Genomic DNA, 17,600 nt, shown 5'->3' on the forward strand with positions numbered 1-17,600 from the left:
ACACTTGAAGACTTTGCAGACGTCGACAGTGTGGTGTCGTCGTGTGCCGAAATGAACGACGTGGAGTTTATGAAAGATTCACCCAAAAATAAGAAAAAAATTTTTAAGACCCACTTCCCCCCTTAAGCCAACTGGGTAATTTTTTGCATTCTCGGTTGCAAATGCTGGCGCCGCTAAAACACACACGTAACGGGAATGTATCAACGAGGATCTACTGTATTTGCTGAAAAATTTATCCGAGTGTTTCTTCAATTGAGCTGCTTTTTCACCAATGTGCTAATCAAACACAAACAGTACTTAAATGAGACAAAAGCATTTATTTCAATAAAACAAATGAAATCAACTTGTGGTGAGTGCATCCTGCTAACCACCAGCATTTTTCGGTGTCCTCCCAGGGAGGGGTGTATCTACAGTGTGTATCAGAGGCCGCTGCTGACTGGGCCCCCAGCTTCATAGTCACCTGCACAGTAGTAAATAACCAGCTTAGCAGTGCTACACGACATAGGCAATGCATAAACAACATACAGTCATCTGTTGTTACTGTCAAGTCTCGATATAACGAATCACACGGGACCGCCGAAAATCGTTCCGTTATACAGTCGCCGACCGCTAAATCTAACACTGATAATTCTGACATGCTTGCTAACTCGGACAGCTTTGCGGCACCACAAATGGCCCCACAGACTTCCCATGTAAAGACAACTGATATTTCGGACAGCTGCCAGCTCTACATTCTATTATGGTTGTAGCGTACGCCGACTCTACCGACATTTTCTCCCATGGTAACCTTGACAAGACATCAATTATAGCCTGAGATTACATGCCAAATGGTAATCCCTGAGGCCTTGCCTTGGTCGCAGCACTGTGCCTCAGTGATTTAACTGCAAATGCCAAACTTGGAGGCATTGCCTGAATTGTGAGGTCACGTCAACATCGCGATCATCAGATCTATTCCAGCATCAGTGTGCATGGCCCGCTGCATTTGTTTGTTGCATTTGCATTCCGAACAGTGTTCCACTACCCTGTGCTTGCTTGCTTGTTTGTTTAGTACGCATTCCAGACAGCACTCTGCTGGCTTCAAAAGTCTTTCTCACGAAGTTATCGACAGTCCCCGTGAAACGGCACTAACGGTGCCCTCACAGTCCGACTCCGAATACAGTCGCCGACCATTTATTCGGACCTCACGGAGACTGCGGAAATGTCCGAATAAACAGGTGTCCGAAAAACAGATTAAGAAAAAAAAAAAAGAAATCCTTTATTTACACGCACTTATTCAGCTCAGCAGAGGCTTGAAGAAATCGTGAATGCGCCGTTGCACACTGTTCCGTTTAGGTGCAATCAGATAAGCCTGAATCTCGGAGAGGGTCGTACGGTCACTATAGGTGGCTGAAAGCACAGTCACTGCTTGGACACACTCCGCATGCGACGGCAGCGTAGCACATGGTGCGTCATCGTCCGGCGGCGCAACATAAACTTGACGAGTGATCTCGCCGTCGTCGAGTTCTGCGCATGTCAGTATCAGCACCTGTGAAACTGTCAAATGAGACTGTTTCCAGAATCGCAATGCAACCACTGCGCAGGTCTCGACAGAACATTTTCGACATCAGAAGGGGGCACATCGAAAGACAACAAATCCTAGGCCTCCCGGAACCCGCTTTCTGGCATTCCCCAGCGCAGTCTGCGCAGGCACTGTTGCCGCCATTAGACAATTGATGCAATGTTTCCGTATGCCGCGTTGCATCACCGCAACCTTGACACAGCACACAAAGCAAACATCACGACGTCGTCACCAGTCGCACAAACGAAAAAGGGTGGCCTATTCGCAGCGTCGCGCACGAAGAAAGAAACAAATCAGCTGCTGGATTGTCTTGACATGGCTTACTAAGCTGAGACCTGAACTGCTGTAGCTATGGACCAGGCAGAAACGATGATGAGCGGGGATTTGCAGTAGCGCCACTTTGTGGGGTAGCAAGGAGACTGTATTCAAAACAAATATGGCATTCAGCAAGTCGAACCATGCACCGGTCAGAGTCGGCGCGTGGATATCTCAATCGAGTTGGCTCAAGGAGTGTCAGAAAAATCAGACGAGAAGTTGCAAGGTGTCCGAACTTTTGGCAGTTGTTACCGTATTTACATGATTGTAAGTCGACCACTTTTTTAAAATTTTAAACTGAAGTTGGGGGTTAACTTACAATCGAAACCAAAAGATCGCCCCGCCAGAAAAGCGAGACCAATGGGAGCTACAATGTAGTTACAATTTTATGTTTGTTCTATTGCCCTACCCATATCTTTTGGCTGTCCCGCATGTTTTTTCGCTTTTTGAAAGGGTTTTTCAACATTTTTTAGAGTTTTACAGTGCACGCAACACTCATGGGGGGGGGTCACTAGTTGATGGAAGTGCCGCTGTTTCTATTTGCGGCAGCACCCTCAGAACGACGGCGCTTGCGGGGAGTATCGGTAGTTCATGGAAGAGCAGACACCGCTCGCGGGTTTCTCTTTCTCTGTTGAAAGGCATTGGCATTGGTTTGACGCGTTCCACACGAATTCCGGCTATGTGCTACTTCTATGCTCCCCCAGTCGTCATCAGTGCTCCAGGACCACTAATCGTTCGGCACTCGTTCACAGCAGCATTCAAGAGGGCTGCCATCCTTTACGCCGAAGAAACAAATCACTGCGCAGCGGGCCGCAATTTCTGAACGGGTGGGGTGTGAGAGTGGCAACTGCAGTGAAGCGAAATTTTCACCTGTGAAGGCAAGTGAGGAATTTCCAGCGTGCCGAAGTCTGGACGCTTTCCGGAGCTGTAGGCTAAGCTTGCGGCGTACGTCGCTGAAATGCGTGATCGATCCCTGCCAGTGAAGTGCGACTTGGTCATGAAACAAGCCCGGATCTTCGCCTTTTAAGGTCCTGCTCTACCGCGAGTGCGAGTGGCTCGTGGCAGAATACCGCGAAATTACACCAACTGGACCTGTCAAAAGAGCCTCCCCGACGGCTGCGTGTGGTTGGGTGCATTGGCGTGGGCTGCTGTTCCACAAGATGTCGTGGTGCGGTCGTTTGCCAGATGTGAAATTTCGCTGGACCACGACGCGCTGTAGGACTGCAGCAACGATGACAGCACTAGTGAATACGAGTAGTCCAGTGAACATGTCAGCTACTAATCAATTTTCGTTATCGAATGCGCCCTCGGGTATGCTCTCTCTTTTTTTCCTGTTACGCGATATGGGGGGGTCGACTTACAATTGTGTAAATACGGTATACATTATGGTCTATGGGGGAGAATGGCGGTGCCGCGAAGCAGACTGAATAATCGAGCATGTCCGAATTTTTGGAGTCCGAAAAATCAGTCGGCGACTGTAAGTCTTGAGTCGCAGTCCGAATGAGCCCGGCTCCGCTCCGCAATTGACGAGCCTAAACTGCCGCCTACCATAACAAGCTCAAATGCGCGACATTACGAATGACCTGCTAGGCTGCAGTGTGCTGATTCCTGTTGCTGTTACACTTGAAGACTTTGCAGACGTCGACAGTGTGGTGTCGTCGTGTGCCGAAATGAACGACGACAAAACAAGTGAGCAAGTTCTCCCATCGTCAAACTGAGACTATCGCGGATGATGATGTGTCGCGTGTCTGGTGCCTTCACATGCGGATCTGATTCAAGCTTTTGCAGTTCTTGCATTAGCATACAGAGACAACACACAACTGGCAGAAACACAGGTGTACTTGGTTGCACGTAAGCAGAAGTGCATGCAACAATAATCAACTACTTCTTCCTTGCACAGGGGCCTTAAAGCCTAAATAATCTTTTTGAATACATTCATTTTTTTCAGACATTCGACAGTTCAGATTTATTTACGTTCCCCGTGGAGTTCGAAGCCAACGACACTGGCTGAGTGACGTGGAGCCAACGTCACTGTTGGCTCTTGGCCCACGTTGTTGCTATTTTCCATAGAATGTGCTGCCACACATAAACGAACCACACTACAGTCAACGACCAATTTTTCGGACCCTCTAGGGAACGTAAAAACGTCCGAAAATTCAGGCAGTCCGAAAAAATGAATGCATGCAAAAAAACGCACCCTTTTTCTTTTTTTCTCAGATCTAGAGGTAAAGGGTGAAGTAACAGGCTTCCGAAACCCTGCCACAGCATCAGTGAAGTGGCTATAAAAAGAGGCGTTCAAAAACTCTGTATGCAGACGACTTGCTGTATGCAAAACTATGTATGCAGCCGGTTTATTATGTACATGTGCATCGTCGAGCAGCCGGTGTTATTGCTGCAGTGGCTTGAAGAACTTGTTGATTGTTGTTTTGACGGCGTTCTGGTTGCATGCGATCATATTCGCCTCGATCTGAGCAAGGGTCATATCAGCACTGTACACCGATAAGAGTCAACAGTGCTCGCGTCAACTCGGCGCTTGTAGGCGGCGCAGGCACTGGCTCCTCATTTTCAACATCGGAGTCTTCTGAATCCCCCACAACCTGACGGACTATTCCCTCGTCAGTGAGTTCTGCGGAGAAGTTGAGCTCATTGTCAGCGTCAACAAACTGTTAAAAAGTTATTTCCGTGGGTATGGAAACCCCAGCAGAGCGGAGGTCGTTGATCACGTCGTCCGACGGTACTACTGCTTTCCGCGCTTCGATGCCATCGGCGAGGACGACGAAGACGGAGTGGCCGCCATCGAAGACGAGCGAAATCCTCAAGTTGCGAACAGTGGAGTTCGCTGACGAGCGTCGAAGCACCTAGGCCTAGCGTCGCAGAGCATATTTGACACAACAGCACAACCACACACCACGCTAGCCAAAACGTGGCCTGTGCAAACAAACAAACAAAATGGCGCCGCTCCGGAAACTCCGCCGAAGGAGGCATTGGCCGAAGGCGGAAGTGCGGCGATGAACATAGCCAGCGTGGCCAGACCAAATCAGTGTGTGACGGCTAGATTCGGCTAGTTGTGGTTCAGAGCGGTGATATGCTTCGGCTGCAAGTCGATTTCCTTCACAAGGGCGCTGTGCGAGGAGCCAAAAGTCCTTCCGTCCGTCAAAAAGTCCGGAAAATTGGACGGCGGGGGGTTCGAGCGTCCGAAACTTCAGATGTCCTTATACATTGATTCTATGGGGTTCGTGACGGTGCCGCGAAGACGTCCGAAATATCAGGCATGTCCGAAAATTTGGGCGTCCGAAAATTCAGTCGTTGACTGTATAATAAGAGTGCCGAACGCAATGTAGACACTGAGAAAACCACTGACAAAAAGGAAGCTCCATATAGTCTCCAAAGCGCGATGTTTTTTGTTCGCTTGTTTTTCACATTCCTTGCCATGGACACTGCAACTGTGTCATTCGAGGCGAGCACCTCAACTATTCCTAAGCACAAGTGCGTGTAAACGAGACTATAGGGAAAGTGCAAAGTGCGGCATCTCCACGAGTTCGGAGATTACATTTTACATTTCCCCACGCGCGTAGCTAGTACAGCTGCAGAAAGAAGCACGAACGAAAGAGGTGCATGCAGAAAGGAACAGACTCGCCTCCATTGCTAGGCGATACTTGCACGGGCAGAGCATGTCTCCACAATGGATTAAAACAAAATTATCTCCTATGTTTTCCAAACCTGTGCACCGCAGCGTCTGCTCCTTGTCATCTGCTAGCTTTGGCTGTCGTGAAGGATACACAGAACTCTTAGAATCCCCAGATTTCGGAATATCAGTTCGAAATACTGAGGTGTTAACCTGACACGGAAACTAAATAACAATTGTTATTCTGTTCGGTATACTGAAGTTTGTAGCACTGACGTATTTATACATTGAAACCATAAGTCAGCTGGCAATTTCCAAAAAGTTTGTTAATGTGGTGTTTTCGCAGTAACAAGGTTTCACTGCATTACATACACAAGTGCCCCAAAAGTGAGGAAAGTTTGAATGCCAGAAGAAACTTTCAATTAGCACACACAAACTGAAGATAATAAATCTTCAAAATTTGACATACACATCCAAGTACACAAACTTGATCACTTAATGGTGACAGAAGTACAGAAAAAATTGAAAGAAAGAGATGACAAATAAAAACATTCTTTCAAACAAGCATTATGGTGAAACAATGCTTCAAAGTTACCCAAGGCCACTGGAACTTTGTTGGGCACCTGTCCAAAGCTGCTTTGTGGAAGCTAATAAAATGCTGGCAGACACCAGTGCTTCTTTGATTCAATAACTCAGCAAGGACAACAGATACCAGCCAATCTCTTCCAGATGGCACAAGCAAATTATTATGCCATGCTAATCCAACACTGTGTTTTGTATTCTCCCAATCTTGGCATGTGCAGTGCCTTTTGGTGGGTTCTACATACGAGGCCAGCAAGCACCTTGTACTAGGGTCCTCATGCAAGCATTTATTTGCACTAACAAAAAAGGCCAGTTGCCTAGTAGCTTTACTTTTTTGTAGCCCTCAAGTGGGGAAATGGCAAACCTGCTGAGGCTGTGGTCACGGGCATGCAAGTGCAACTTGGCCTCCTCGGGCAGTGGCTCAAAGAAGGGATGATCGAGGGCTTCTCGCAGCGTGATGCGTTGCGATGGTTCATATGCCAGCATCTGAGAGATGAGGTGGAAGAGCTGCCGGCTTGCTTCGTCATCCATGGACAGGTATCGCTGCACAACAAATATGTGCTGCCGTTAGCAACATGGGTCACCCTAGGAATGCTTCCTTGGAATCCGGTCAGCAGTCTGAAATGCAGTTCTTAGGGGAGTTTCTGTGGCACAATGAAAAGCTATTAATAGCATTTACGGTACTCCTACTACTTTTACCGAGAACAAGAAAAAATGGCTTAGCACCAGATAGGTGTTGCGACTGAAAGTAGGGCAACAGTTGCCGTTGCACAACATGGCCCCTTGGTAATTTGTAAACAGCAGTCCTGTGGTGAGGTCAGCTGTGAAAGCACCAACCCTTTCACAAGGACAGCAGAAGCCTGCTAATTGGTTCGCTATTTACAGAGCTGTAAAGTCAAGCCGCGAACAACTGCTCCACCATTTTCCGCCCTGCCTTCACTATCAATGCCTCCGTGACTCATTCCGAATGCAATACCGCTTGATTCAAACGGCAGTTGGAAGGCACTTGATGTTATCTCAAATAAAGCCTAATCCCCTACAATGATACTGATTTTTACAATATATCAGATATAACAACGACCAGCCGCAGAATCGTGAAATTTTGCGCGCATATTTTGCATGCACTTCATCTGCAGGCTTGGAGTGATGCCCGACACTGGCAAAAGATGCCGAGAGCGAGTGGGGCTACACTAATCTAGGTACAACCCAATTAGGAAGGCCCACTAAGCTTCAACAAGTACACTCCCCCATCAGAACAGGAATTGGCCTCCCTGGTGCTGGATTCGGCCGCAACCTCCCTGATGATATCTACAATTAACCAATGGCCCTCAGCCCCAGCAGCTGCGGCGGTCAGACCTGTAACGCAGCAGAGTGTGCCAAGAATCTCTGGGTCCGGACAGGCCGCCAATAGAAACTGACCCTTGCAACGTTTAACACCCGAACCCTCTCGAGTGAGGCTAGCTTAGCAGGACTCTTCGAGGAACTATCAGACATTGCATGGGATATTATCGGCCTTAGCGAGATCAGAACTGGTGAGGCTTACACATTGCTAAATAACGGCCATGTCCTCTGCTATAGAGGTATCCCCGATAAGAACCAATACGGGGTAAGATTCCTAATCCATAAGGACATAGCGGGCAACATTGACGAATTCTACAGCATTAACAAGAGGGTAGCAGTAGTCATAATCAAACTTGATAAGAGGTATAGATTAAAAGTAATACAAGCCTACGCTCCAACATCCAGTCACGATGATGAGGAAGTAGATCAGTTTTATGAAGATGTTGAATTAGCAATGAGAAAAGTGCAAACTCGGTATACACTAGTAATGGGTGACTTCAATGCAAAAGTGGGGAAAAAGCAGGCGGATGAACAGGCAAGCGGCAACTACGGCGTCAATTCTAGAAATTCTAGACAAGAGATGCTGGTAAAGTTCACAGAAAGGAGTAAGCTGTGAATAATGAACACTTTTTTCAGGAAACGTAGCAACAAAAAGTGGACCTGGACAAGCCCTAATGGTGAAACAAGACATGAAGTTGATTTCACACCTTCTGCCGATCCCAGCAGAGTGCAGGATGTAGAAGTGATAGGAAGGGTAAAGTGCAGTGATCATAGGTTAGTGAGGGCTAACTACAGCATCAATTCTAGAAACGCTAAACGAGAGATGCTGCTAAATTTAACAGAAAGGAATAAGCTGAGAATAATGAACACCTTTTTCAGGAAATGTAGCAACAGAAAGTGGACCTGGAAATGCCCGAATGGTGAAACAAGAAATGTAATTGATTTCACACCTTCTGCCGATCAAAGCAGAGCGCAGGATGTAGAAGTGATAGGTAGGGTAAAGTGCAGTGATCATAGGTTAGTGAGGGCTAACTACAGCGTCAATTCTAGGAACGCTAAACGAGAGATGCTGCTAAATTTAACAGAAAGGAATAAGCTGAGAATAATGAACACCTTTTTTTGGGAAATGTAGCAACAGAAAGTGGACCTGGAAATGCCCTAATGGTGAAACAAGAAATGTAATTGATTTCACACCTCCTGCCGATCCCAGCAGAGAGCAGGATGTAGAAGTGATAGGTAGGGTAAAGTGCAGTGATCACAGGTTATTGAGGGCTAGGATATATCTCAAATTGAACAGAGAAAGAGCAAAATTGGTCAATAAGAAACAGGTCAACTGAGAGGCAGTAATGGTAAAAGCAGACAAATTTAGGCTGGTATTTCCAAACAAATATGCAGCCTTAGAACGGAGATGACGACATAGAGGTAAGGAATGAAATCGTAATGAGGCTGGCTTCAGAGGTAGCAATTGAAGTCGGAGGTAAGACACCAAGGCAACCAGTAGGCAAGCTCTTACAAGTAACAAAGGACCTAATAAAGAAACGACAAAGAATGAAAGTTCCAACTCAAGAGATAAGATAGAATTCGTGAAATTATCAAAACTGATCAACACGACGAAATTAAGTGATATTTGAAATTCTGACGTGAGAAAGACTGAAGAAGCTGTAAAAGATGGACACAGCCTGAAATCAGTGAGAAGGAAACTTGGCATAGGACAAACCAAGATGTACGCACTGAAAGATAAGCAGGGTAATATCATCAGCAATCTCGAAGGTATAATAAAAGCAGCGGAAGAATTCTATCCTGGCCTGTACAGTACCCAAAAGACTCGGGCATACTCCATTCAAAACAATAATGAAGAGGATACAGAAACTCCTCCTATAACTAGAGATGAGGTCAGAAAGGCCTTGCAAGGCATGAAACGGGGAAAAGTGGCAGGAGAGGGTGGAATAACAGTTGATTTAATCAAAGATGGAGGCGACGTAATGGAAGAAAAACTGGCGGCATTCTACACAAGGTGTCAGTCGACTGCAAGGGTCCCAAAAAAGTGGAAAAATTCAAACATTATACTAATCCACAAAAAGGCAGACGTTAAAGAATTGAAAAATTATAGGCCCATTAGCTTACTCCCAGTATTATATAAAATATTTACCAAAATATTCTCCAATAGAATAAGGGCAACACTGGACTTTAGTAAACCAAGGGAAAAGGCTAGCTTCAGGAAGGGATACTCTACAACGGATCACATCCATGTCATCAATCAGGTTATCGAGAAATCCCCAGAGTACAATAAGCCTCTCTATATTGCTTTCATAGATAACGAAAAGGCATTTGACTCAGTAGAGATACCAGCAGCCATAGAGGCATTAATCAATGAGTACAGAATGCTTACTGGAAAATATCTACTAGATTCCACAGCCTCCTTAATTCTACACAAGAAAAGTAGGCAGATACCTATAAAGAAAGGGGTCAGACAAGAAGACACAATCTCTCCAATGCTATCGACTGCGAGCTTGAAAGAAGTATCGCGGTTTTCTGACGTCGAGTGACAGACAGGTGAAGTCGGTGCAGCCTCAAACCTTTTGGCCAATAGCAGAGTCAAGGGGGGACGCGGGGGTTAGATCACGAAAATCGCAAAAGAAGATCGATTTTTGGCAATGACGCGTTCCGGTATCTGCATTGCCTTATCTACATTGTATCAAAATGGTTTGGCTGAAAAAGCACTAAAAGTGCCCGAAAAAAATTAGTTTTTCAGTGCGTAGGGCAAGAAAACAGCTTTAAATCGCGTGAAATCCCCGCAGTTCGCGGAGCCCTAACTTGTCTTTCCCGCCACCGAACACCACTATCTTGGTATCATTCGAAAGCTTGAAGTTTTGCCATTCCGTTTCTGAATTCTTCGGTCGTCGCCATCTTGTAACAAACACACAAACACAAAAGAAGCGCAGGTCTGCTAGAGGTGGTCACACGGGCCCTGCGATGAAAGCGGGCCTCCGATTGGTTGCCGTGCTGAAAGTCTCGCCATTCGTTGCAGCTGCAGCAGCGGACAAGCTGGCAACCACAGCGGACAGCAGTTGTCTGCTTTGAAAACCACGCCGGCGTCTTCCTTCGTTTGACAATCGCAGAATTCGGATTTATGAAAGCTCCCAGGTCAGTGATGGATCGTCGCTCCTTCGAAAAGAAATTTTAAACAAACCATGCCTTCTGAAAACGGAAGCGCAAGCTTCCTATGGCAAGAAAAAGACGGCGGCCAGCGGGAGAAGCGGAGCACCCGACTGAACACATGGATAATGTGCCGTTTCATCTTGCACCATGCGATTCCAGCAGCGAAACCGACAATCGCCCTGTGACATCGACACTCATAACCATGCCACCGGAAAATGTGCCAACGGAAGCTCTCACACCTGTGCGTACGGCCGCGCGAGTCAGCAATTGAGATCGCATTGTTGGAGGCGACATGGGTCGAAGGTCACCATCGCCAGCAGAAACTGTGTACCTTTATGACGCATCGTGCGACAGGGACATGCAGCCTGCGAGTGAGCCCCAACTTTCGACGAGCTACATACAGTATATAGCGACTCAAGGCTCACCAGACAAATCGTCGCCCGAACGTCGCATGATTCAGACGCGCCTCGAGCCGCATTTTGTGTCAGCGGTGACTGCAGAAGCACAGGCATGCAGTGTTCGCGACTCCCTTCGCGCAGTGTCCGCAACTGAGCGGAAGTTCAGTTTGATGGACCAGCAGGGCCAAGAACAAATTTCGGCCCCTTGTGACGGCGAGTTCATTATTGTGCAGGTTTCTGCAATGACCTCTTTGATTGCTAAAACTCTGTGCCCAAGATGCCAACAGTGTTCTGTAGTTGTGCACTGTGACACTAGGCTTGGTCTGGCAGTGAAAATGGTGGTCATGCACTACTCCAGAGGGCTCAAGAAAAGGATAAAGAACACCTGAAGAAGGCATCCAAAGCCCACCAAACAAAGAGGCAAAAGTGTAAGAAGATGCCTGACAGCAATGATTAAAAATATTACAGCCCTGGTTAATAAATTTGCAGTGCTTTTAAAAATTTGCAGCCAGTTTTCTCAATTGCATTTTTTTGTGTGAATCACCTCGACCGTGGAAAGCGTAGCACGACAATGGCTGGACCGGTTTTAGTCCAGTTTGTTCTGTTGCGATCCACAATCTATGCTGTACTTAAAGACAGTCCTGAAATGTTTCATCTTTCCATTATTTATTTCACAATAACTATGTGGCTCAATGCAGTGAAGCATAGCCATGGGCAAGTTATGTTGAGCAAAAAATTATTAGCGCATTAAAAAAAAATCAAACACTGTCTTGGTGTAGATTAGACATTTGGGCAAACATGCAAAGTATTCCCAGCTCCCTATTGTGTTTCGTTACTGTGCCAGGCTTCCCACAAGCAAGGAACTTATAAATTCTTATAAAACAAAAACTAATGAAGATATCCTAATGAAATTCTACATTTGTCTCTTTATTGCAATGTGCAGTGTGTGCCAAATTTCAGCTCTTTCTGTCAAGAAACAAAAAAGTTATTTCTGATCAACTCCGCCTCTAATGGAGAAACGGCGTCGAATCAGAAATTATTTTTCTTTCATTCAGTCGAATCATGCATAATCAGTGTGTACATGTCACGTCAGATTGGGTCCTAGCGTGGCTTTCATGACATCGCATGACAGACAGGTGAAGGGGGAGTGGTCCCAAAAAAATAGTTTGGCCTATTGCGGAGGGGCTAATTGCAGAACTGGAACAAAAAAGTTTGGAATAGCTTTACGTTATAGCACCCCTACTCTCGATTACGGGAGAGCCGGCATTTAAAATTTTTTCCGTTTGTGGACAGCATAAAAAAATGCATGGAACTAATTTACTGTGAAGCGAACTAAAATTAGCAGAAATGTTTTTCGACACAATGTTTTTAGCTGACATTTAATTCGGCTGTGAAATTGGAAAATATTGTAGTAAGCAATAGGACGACGCTCGTGCCGTCAAATAGTTTTTTGGCTTGCTGGGAGCGCCTTTCAGGAATAAAATTTTCGGTTCCGTGCAGTTTGAATATTCCTATACGACATAAAGAAACAGACAAATAAAAAAATATCATGCGGACATGCATGTTTGATTGCTAATCACCCTGCTGTAAAAACGAAAAGGATATTGTTTTCCATTTTTCCCACGCAAGTAAACATGAACAAAACTGCAGCAGTGAAAGAGGTGCGCTGCTTTAGCTCCGTAGTTTTTCCCATCACAGCGGAGAAAGGATGTCCGCGAGTATAGCCGATTCATGCGCTGTGCCCACGCACACTCGCAATGTTCTTTTAATGCTTCCAGTCAGGGCCCGCTTTTTCTGCATCTGGGTGTAGTTCAACGAGCCTCGATATGTTCAATCTCCGTTTGGGGACCGGGAACGCACTGAGGTGACCAAGTACCTTGGCTCAGACTGAGTAGGCAACTACAGTCACCTGTGGTGAAAAATGAGAAGTAGCTCAGATGCTTGGCACAGAGTGCTCTAATGTTTCGCCCCTTTTGCTGCATCGTTTGCTGTTGCATCTACACGATGGCCACCACATCACATTTTCCTTCATGACAAATGCAGAATGTGCTTCCTGCTGAGAGCAATTCTTGCGCTGTGTCAGAAAGGCTTCCATTTGTCTACTTCAACACATCCAATGCTCAGATGTACAAAATTTCTTGAAGTGATATACCACCTGAAATGATCATTGGAGGATACCGTACCTGAATACAACTTTGCTCTCCATGCGCCCTGGTGGCTGATCTTCTTGCAAAAGCGAAACAACAAAGTGCGCTTCAGACCATTCGGGCCCCATCATGAAGGCACATGTCGGCTTTTCGTGCTGCATTGATTTCAGCAATGCTTTGCATTACGGTAAACGTCGACTACAGGGGAGTCTTCCCCTCCCCACCCCCCCTTCTTTTACAGCGAAGCTGTTTATGCAGACCCTGTGCAGTTGTCGGACTTTGCTAAAAAGGAGCCACTTGACCTAGCAGGAGAGGAAAAGAAAAGCTCAACAGGGGAAAAGGGGTTCAAGTGATCCCTTTTTCCCTGTGAGAATGCTATCTTATACAGTTGTCACAAGGTGAAATTTTTGCCGATTGAGCCAGATCGGCATCAAATTTATCAACGATTCCACCCTGCTGCAAAAGATAGAAATGTTATGACGATGGTTTGCAGCCAACGAACAGTGCCCCGCGATTAAAATGCAATACTAAGAGTGCATGGCTGCTGGCAATTCTTGCTGGCACAAGAAGTGCCGGCAGCCACGTCAATCGTCAAACTAATCGAACCAAAATGCCAGACTTTGCTCTCGTTACCGGCATGTAAAAGGGGCAAAGCAACTTGCACACGAAAAAAAAAGCACGGCAGAACCAAAATAGAAACTTCACGTGCAAAAAAAAACCATATTAAATACCCCTAGGAGAATTAACAACAAAAAAAAAAGGCACTCTAAAGCATGGTCACCACGCGTGAAGCATGCAAAAGTGAAATTGAGGTGAAAGAATGGTAAACAAGATTTACAATATAGACTGCTTGCAAAGCTTGACTTGCATGATGTAACACTCAGTATAACTAACATAGCTTCGCTGTTCAACCACTTTCACGAACTGAAAGGCACGGCAATTTTTTCTACCATTTTATTTTATTTATTTATTCAATACTGCCAGCCGCCATTTGGTAGCCAAGGCAGGAGTGGTACAAACATACATTGCTGTACAATGTGATGCAACAAAGCGAGCGCACACACAATAAAAAACCAAAAACAGGAGCAAGAACAAATATTTTGCGTTTCTCAAGGAGAAATGCAAAATAAATAAGAGCATGAACAAACACACTGCGTCTATAACAGGGACACGACAGCAGATAAAAAGCAATCTTGGTTTGTCAAGCTGACCACGTCACGCGGAAGCCCATTTCATTCTGATATTGTTTTTGGAAAGAAAGAAAACTGGTAAGCTTTAGTTCAGCATCTTGGCACTACTATTGTTGAGTTGTGTTTGTCGCGTGTTGGGCGAGAAGTGTTATATTCCATGTAAGAGTCAAAATTAATGTTTGCTAAATTATTAATAATACCATGCAGCAGCTTTAAACGGTGTAACTTGCGGCGGGATTGAAGCGTCTGGAGTTCAGATTGCCTTAGTAGATCAGTGACAGACACATGTCTACCATATGCGTTGTTGATGAATCTTAGTGCTTTCTTTTTTTTTAACATCTTCAATGCAATTTATATCTACTTGGGTGTGCAGATCTTACTGGTGACCAATAAAAGCAGCAGCGCAAATTGGCTAATATACATGCGCTTCAATAGCCTTCTTAACTTTTTTTTTGAAAATGGGCAGTGTGTCTTTCAGTATCACACGCTTTAATACTATTTCTTGCTTAGAATCAGTATGGAAGGTGCTTCCAGCGTACGAGGCACACCCTCACGGAGACTGCAGGGACAAAGGTGCCAAACACACTTTGGCGAAGGCTTGTATTTCTGGGTTCTTGAGTGCGGGTGAAGCTACGACACACCTGATTTGCTGCATTTTTGTGGTCAGGCCACCTGTCGCTCAACCGCAACCACTGCGCAAGATTTGCAAACCCATTTGTTCGCACTTCTGGCATTCCGATCTTTCGAATGTAGTTGCACAGAACTGAGCGTACTTATAGTCATCTTGAGAAAGCATTTGGCATGCAGATCTTGCACGGGTAAGCGACTGTGCTCGTGAAATGTAGCCTATGCAGGCTTCCGCCTTGAGAGCACGAAAAATGTGTTCTGTATTCCTCTACGCAGCTCTGTGTACTGCACGGCCATCACTCATGTTCGAACACGTATTGGAACAAACGAGAGAGAGAGAGAGATCCATCAACCAGCAAATGTTCACCGAGCGATGCGCCTGGACGCACAAGTGTGTATGGTCCGCATTACCACATCCACATTACCATCCCCCACTGGCACATGCATGTGTAGTCTGTTTAGGGACTATTGAAAAGCTGCCAATAAGAAAATCGGAACATTACCAGCATGTGGCTTATCCATGCTTACATTGATAGTATGTGCCACGCATCATCATCATCATCATCATCATATTTTATGTTCACTGCAGGATGAAGGCCTCTCCCTGCGATCTCCAATTATCCCTGTCCTGCGCCAACCAATTCCAACTAGCACTCGCAAATTTCCCGATTTCGTTGCACCACCTAGTCTTCTGCCGTCTTCTACTGCGCTTCCCTTCATGCCCATTCTGTCACCCTAATGGTCCAACGGTTATCAAATCTGCGCATTACATGACCTGCCCAGCGCCATGTTTTTCTCTTAATGTCTATTAGAATATTATCTATACCCGTTTGTTCTATGATCCAAACTGCTCTCTTTTGTGTCTCTTAAAGTTATGGCTAGCATTCTTCGTTTTATCGCTCTTTGCACGGTCCTTAACTTGTTCTCAAGCTTCTTTGTCAGTCTCCAAGTCACTGCCCCATATGTCAACACTGGTAAAATGCATGGATTGTCTACTTTCCTTTTAAATGATAATGGTAAGCTCTCAGTCAGGAGCTCAGAATGTCTGCCGTATGCGATCCAACCCATTTTTATTGTTCTGTGAATTTCATTCTCACGGTCAGGGCTCCCTGTGATTAGTTGACCTAGGCAAATGTACTCCTTCACAGACTCTAGAGGCTGACTTGCGATCTTGAACTCTTGTTCTCTTGTCTGGTTATTTATCATTATCTTTGTCTTCTGCATATCCCACCCTTACACTTTCCCTGTTAAGGTCCTCAATCATTTGATGTAACTCTTTCGCAGTGTTGCTCAACAGCACAATGTCATCGGCAAACCGAAGGTTGCTGAGGTATTCGCCTCATCTTTACTCCTAAACCTTCAGAGTTTAATAGCTTGAATACTTCTTCCAAGCACGCAGTGAATAGCATTGGAGAGACTGTGTCTCCTTGTCTGACTCCTTTCTTTATAGGTATTTACCTACTTGTGTAGAATTAAGGAGGCTGTGGAATCTCTGTAGATATTTTCCAGGGTATTTACGTAAGCGTTCTGTACTCCTTGATTACGTAATGCCTCTATGACTGCTGGTATCTCTACTGAGTCAAATGCCTTTTCGTTATCTATGAAAGCCATACAGAGAGGCTTATTGTACTCAGCGGATTTCTCGATAACATGATTGATGACATGGATGTGATCCGTTGTAGAGTATCCCTTCCTGAAGCTAGCCTTTTCCCTTGGTTGACTAAATTCCAGTGCTGGCCTTTTTCTATGGGAGATTATTTTGGTAAATATATTATATAGTACTGGGAGTAATCTAATGGGCCTATAATTTTTCAATTCTTTAATGTCTCCTTTTTTGTGGATGATTATAGTGTTCGCATTCTTCCAGTTTTTTGGGACCCTTGCAGTCGACTGACACCTTGTGTAGAAAGCCGCCAGTTTGTCTAGCATTATGTCGCCTGCATCTTTGATTAAATCAACTGTTATTCCATCCTCTCCTGCCACTTTTACCCGTTTCATGCCTTGCGAGGCCTTTCTGACCTCATCTCTAGTTATAGGAGGAGTTTCTGCATCCTCTTCATTATTGTTTTGAATGGAGTATGCCCGAGTCTTTTGGGTACTCTACAGGCCAGGATAGAATTCTTCCGCTGCTTTTATTATACCTTCGAGATTGCTGATGATATTACCCTGCTTATCTTTCAGTGCGTACATCTTGGTTTGTCCTATGCCAAGTTTCCTGCTCACTGATTTCAGGCTGCGTCCATCTCTTACGGCTTCTTCAGTCTTTCTCACGTCAGAATTTCAAATATCACTTAATTTCGTCGTGTTGATCAGTTTTGATAATTTCACGAATTCTATCTTATCTCTTGAGTTGGAAACTTTCATTCTTTGTCGTTTCTTTATTAGTCCTTTGTTACTTAGGAGAGCTTGCCTACTGGTCGCCTTGGTGCCTTGCCTCCGTCTTCAATTGCTGCCTCTGAAGCCAACGTCGTTACGGTTTCATTCATTACCTCTATGTCATTATCATCATCTCCCTGTTCTAATGCTGCATACTTGTTTGGAAATACCAGCCTAAATTTGTCTGCTTTTACTGTTACTGCCTCTCAGTTGACCTGTTTCTTATTGACCAATTTTGCTCTTTCTCTGTTCAATTTGACATGAATCCTAGCCCTCAATAAC

The 17,600-nt window shown here is 45.3% G+C and overlaps 1 protein-coding gene across 8 annotated transcripts in view; it reads right to left on the reverse strand.

Moving 5' to 3' along the window:
- Positions 1-297: 297 nt before the first annotated feature.
- Doa (Darkener of apricot) overlaps positions 298-17,600 on the reverse strand; it is a 116,183-nt gene continuing 98,880 nt past the window's right edge. For all 8 annotated transcript variants that reach the window (XM_070536378.1, XM_070536372.1, XM_070536380.1 and 5 more), the window contains 2 exons: positions 6,445-6,623; positions 298-460 (listed from right to left, as the gene is read on the reverse strand). In XM_070536378.1, the coding sequence (XP_070392479.1) occupies positions 457-460; positions 6,445-6,623 (183 nt within the window). In that variant the 3' untranslated portion in view covers positions 298-456. The remainder of the gene's footprint in view (positions 461-6,444; positions 6,624-17,600) is intronic.

Source organism: Dermacentor albipictus, chromosome 3 (genome assembly GCF_038994185.2).
Source record: "Dermacentor albipictus isolate Rhodes 1998 colony chromosome 3, USDA_Dalb.pri_finalv2, whole genome shotgun sequence".
Classification (NCBI taxonomy): domain Eukaryota; kingdom Metazoa; phylum Arthropoda; class Arachnida; order Ixodida; family Ixodidae; genus Dermacentor; species Dermacentor albipictus.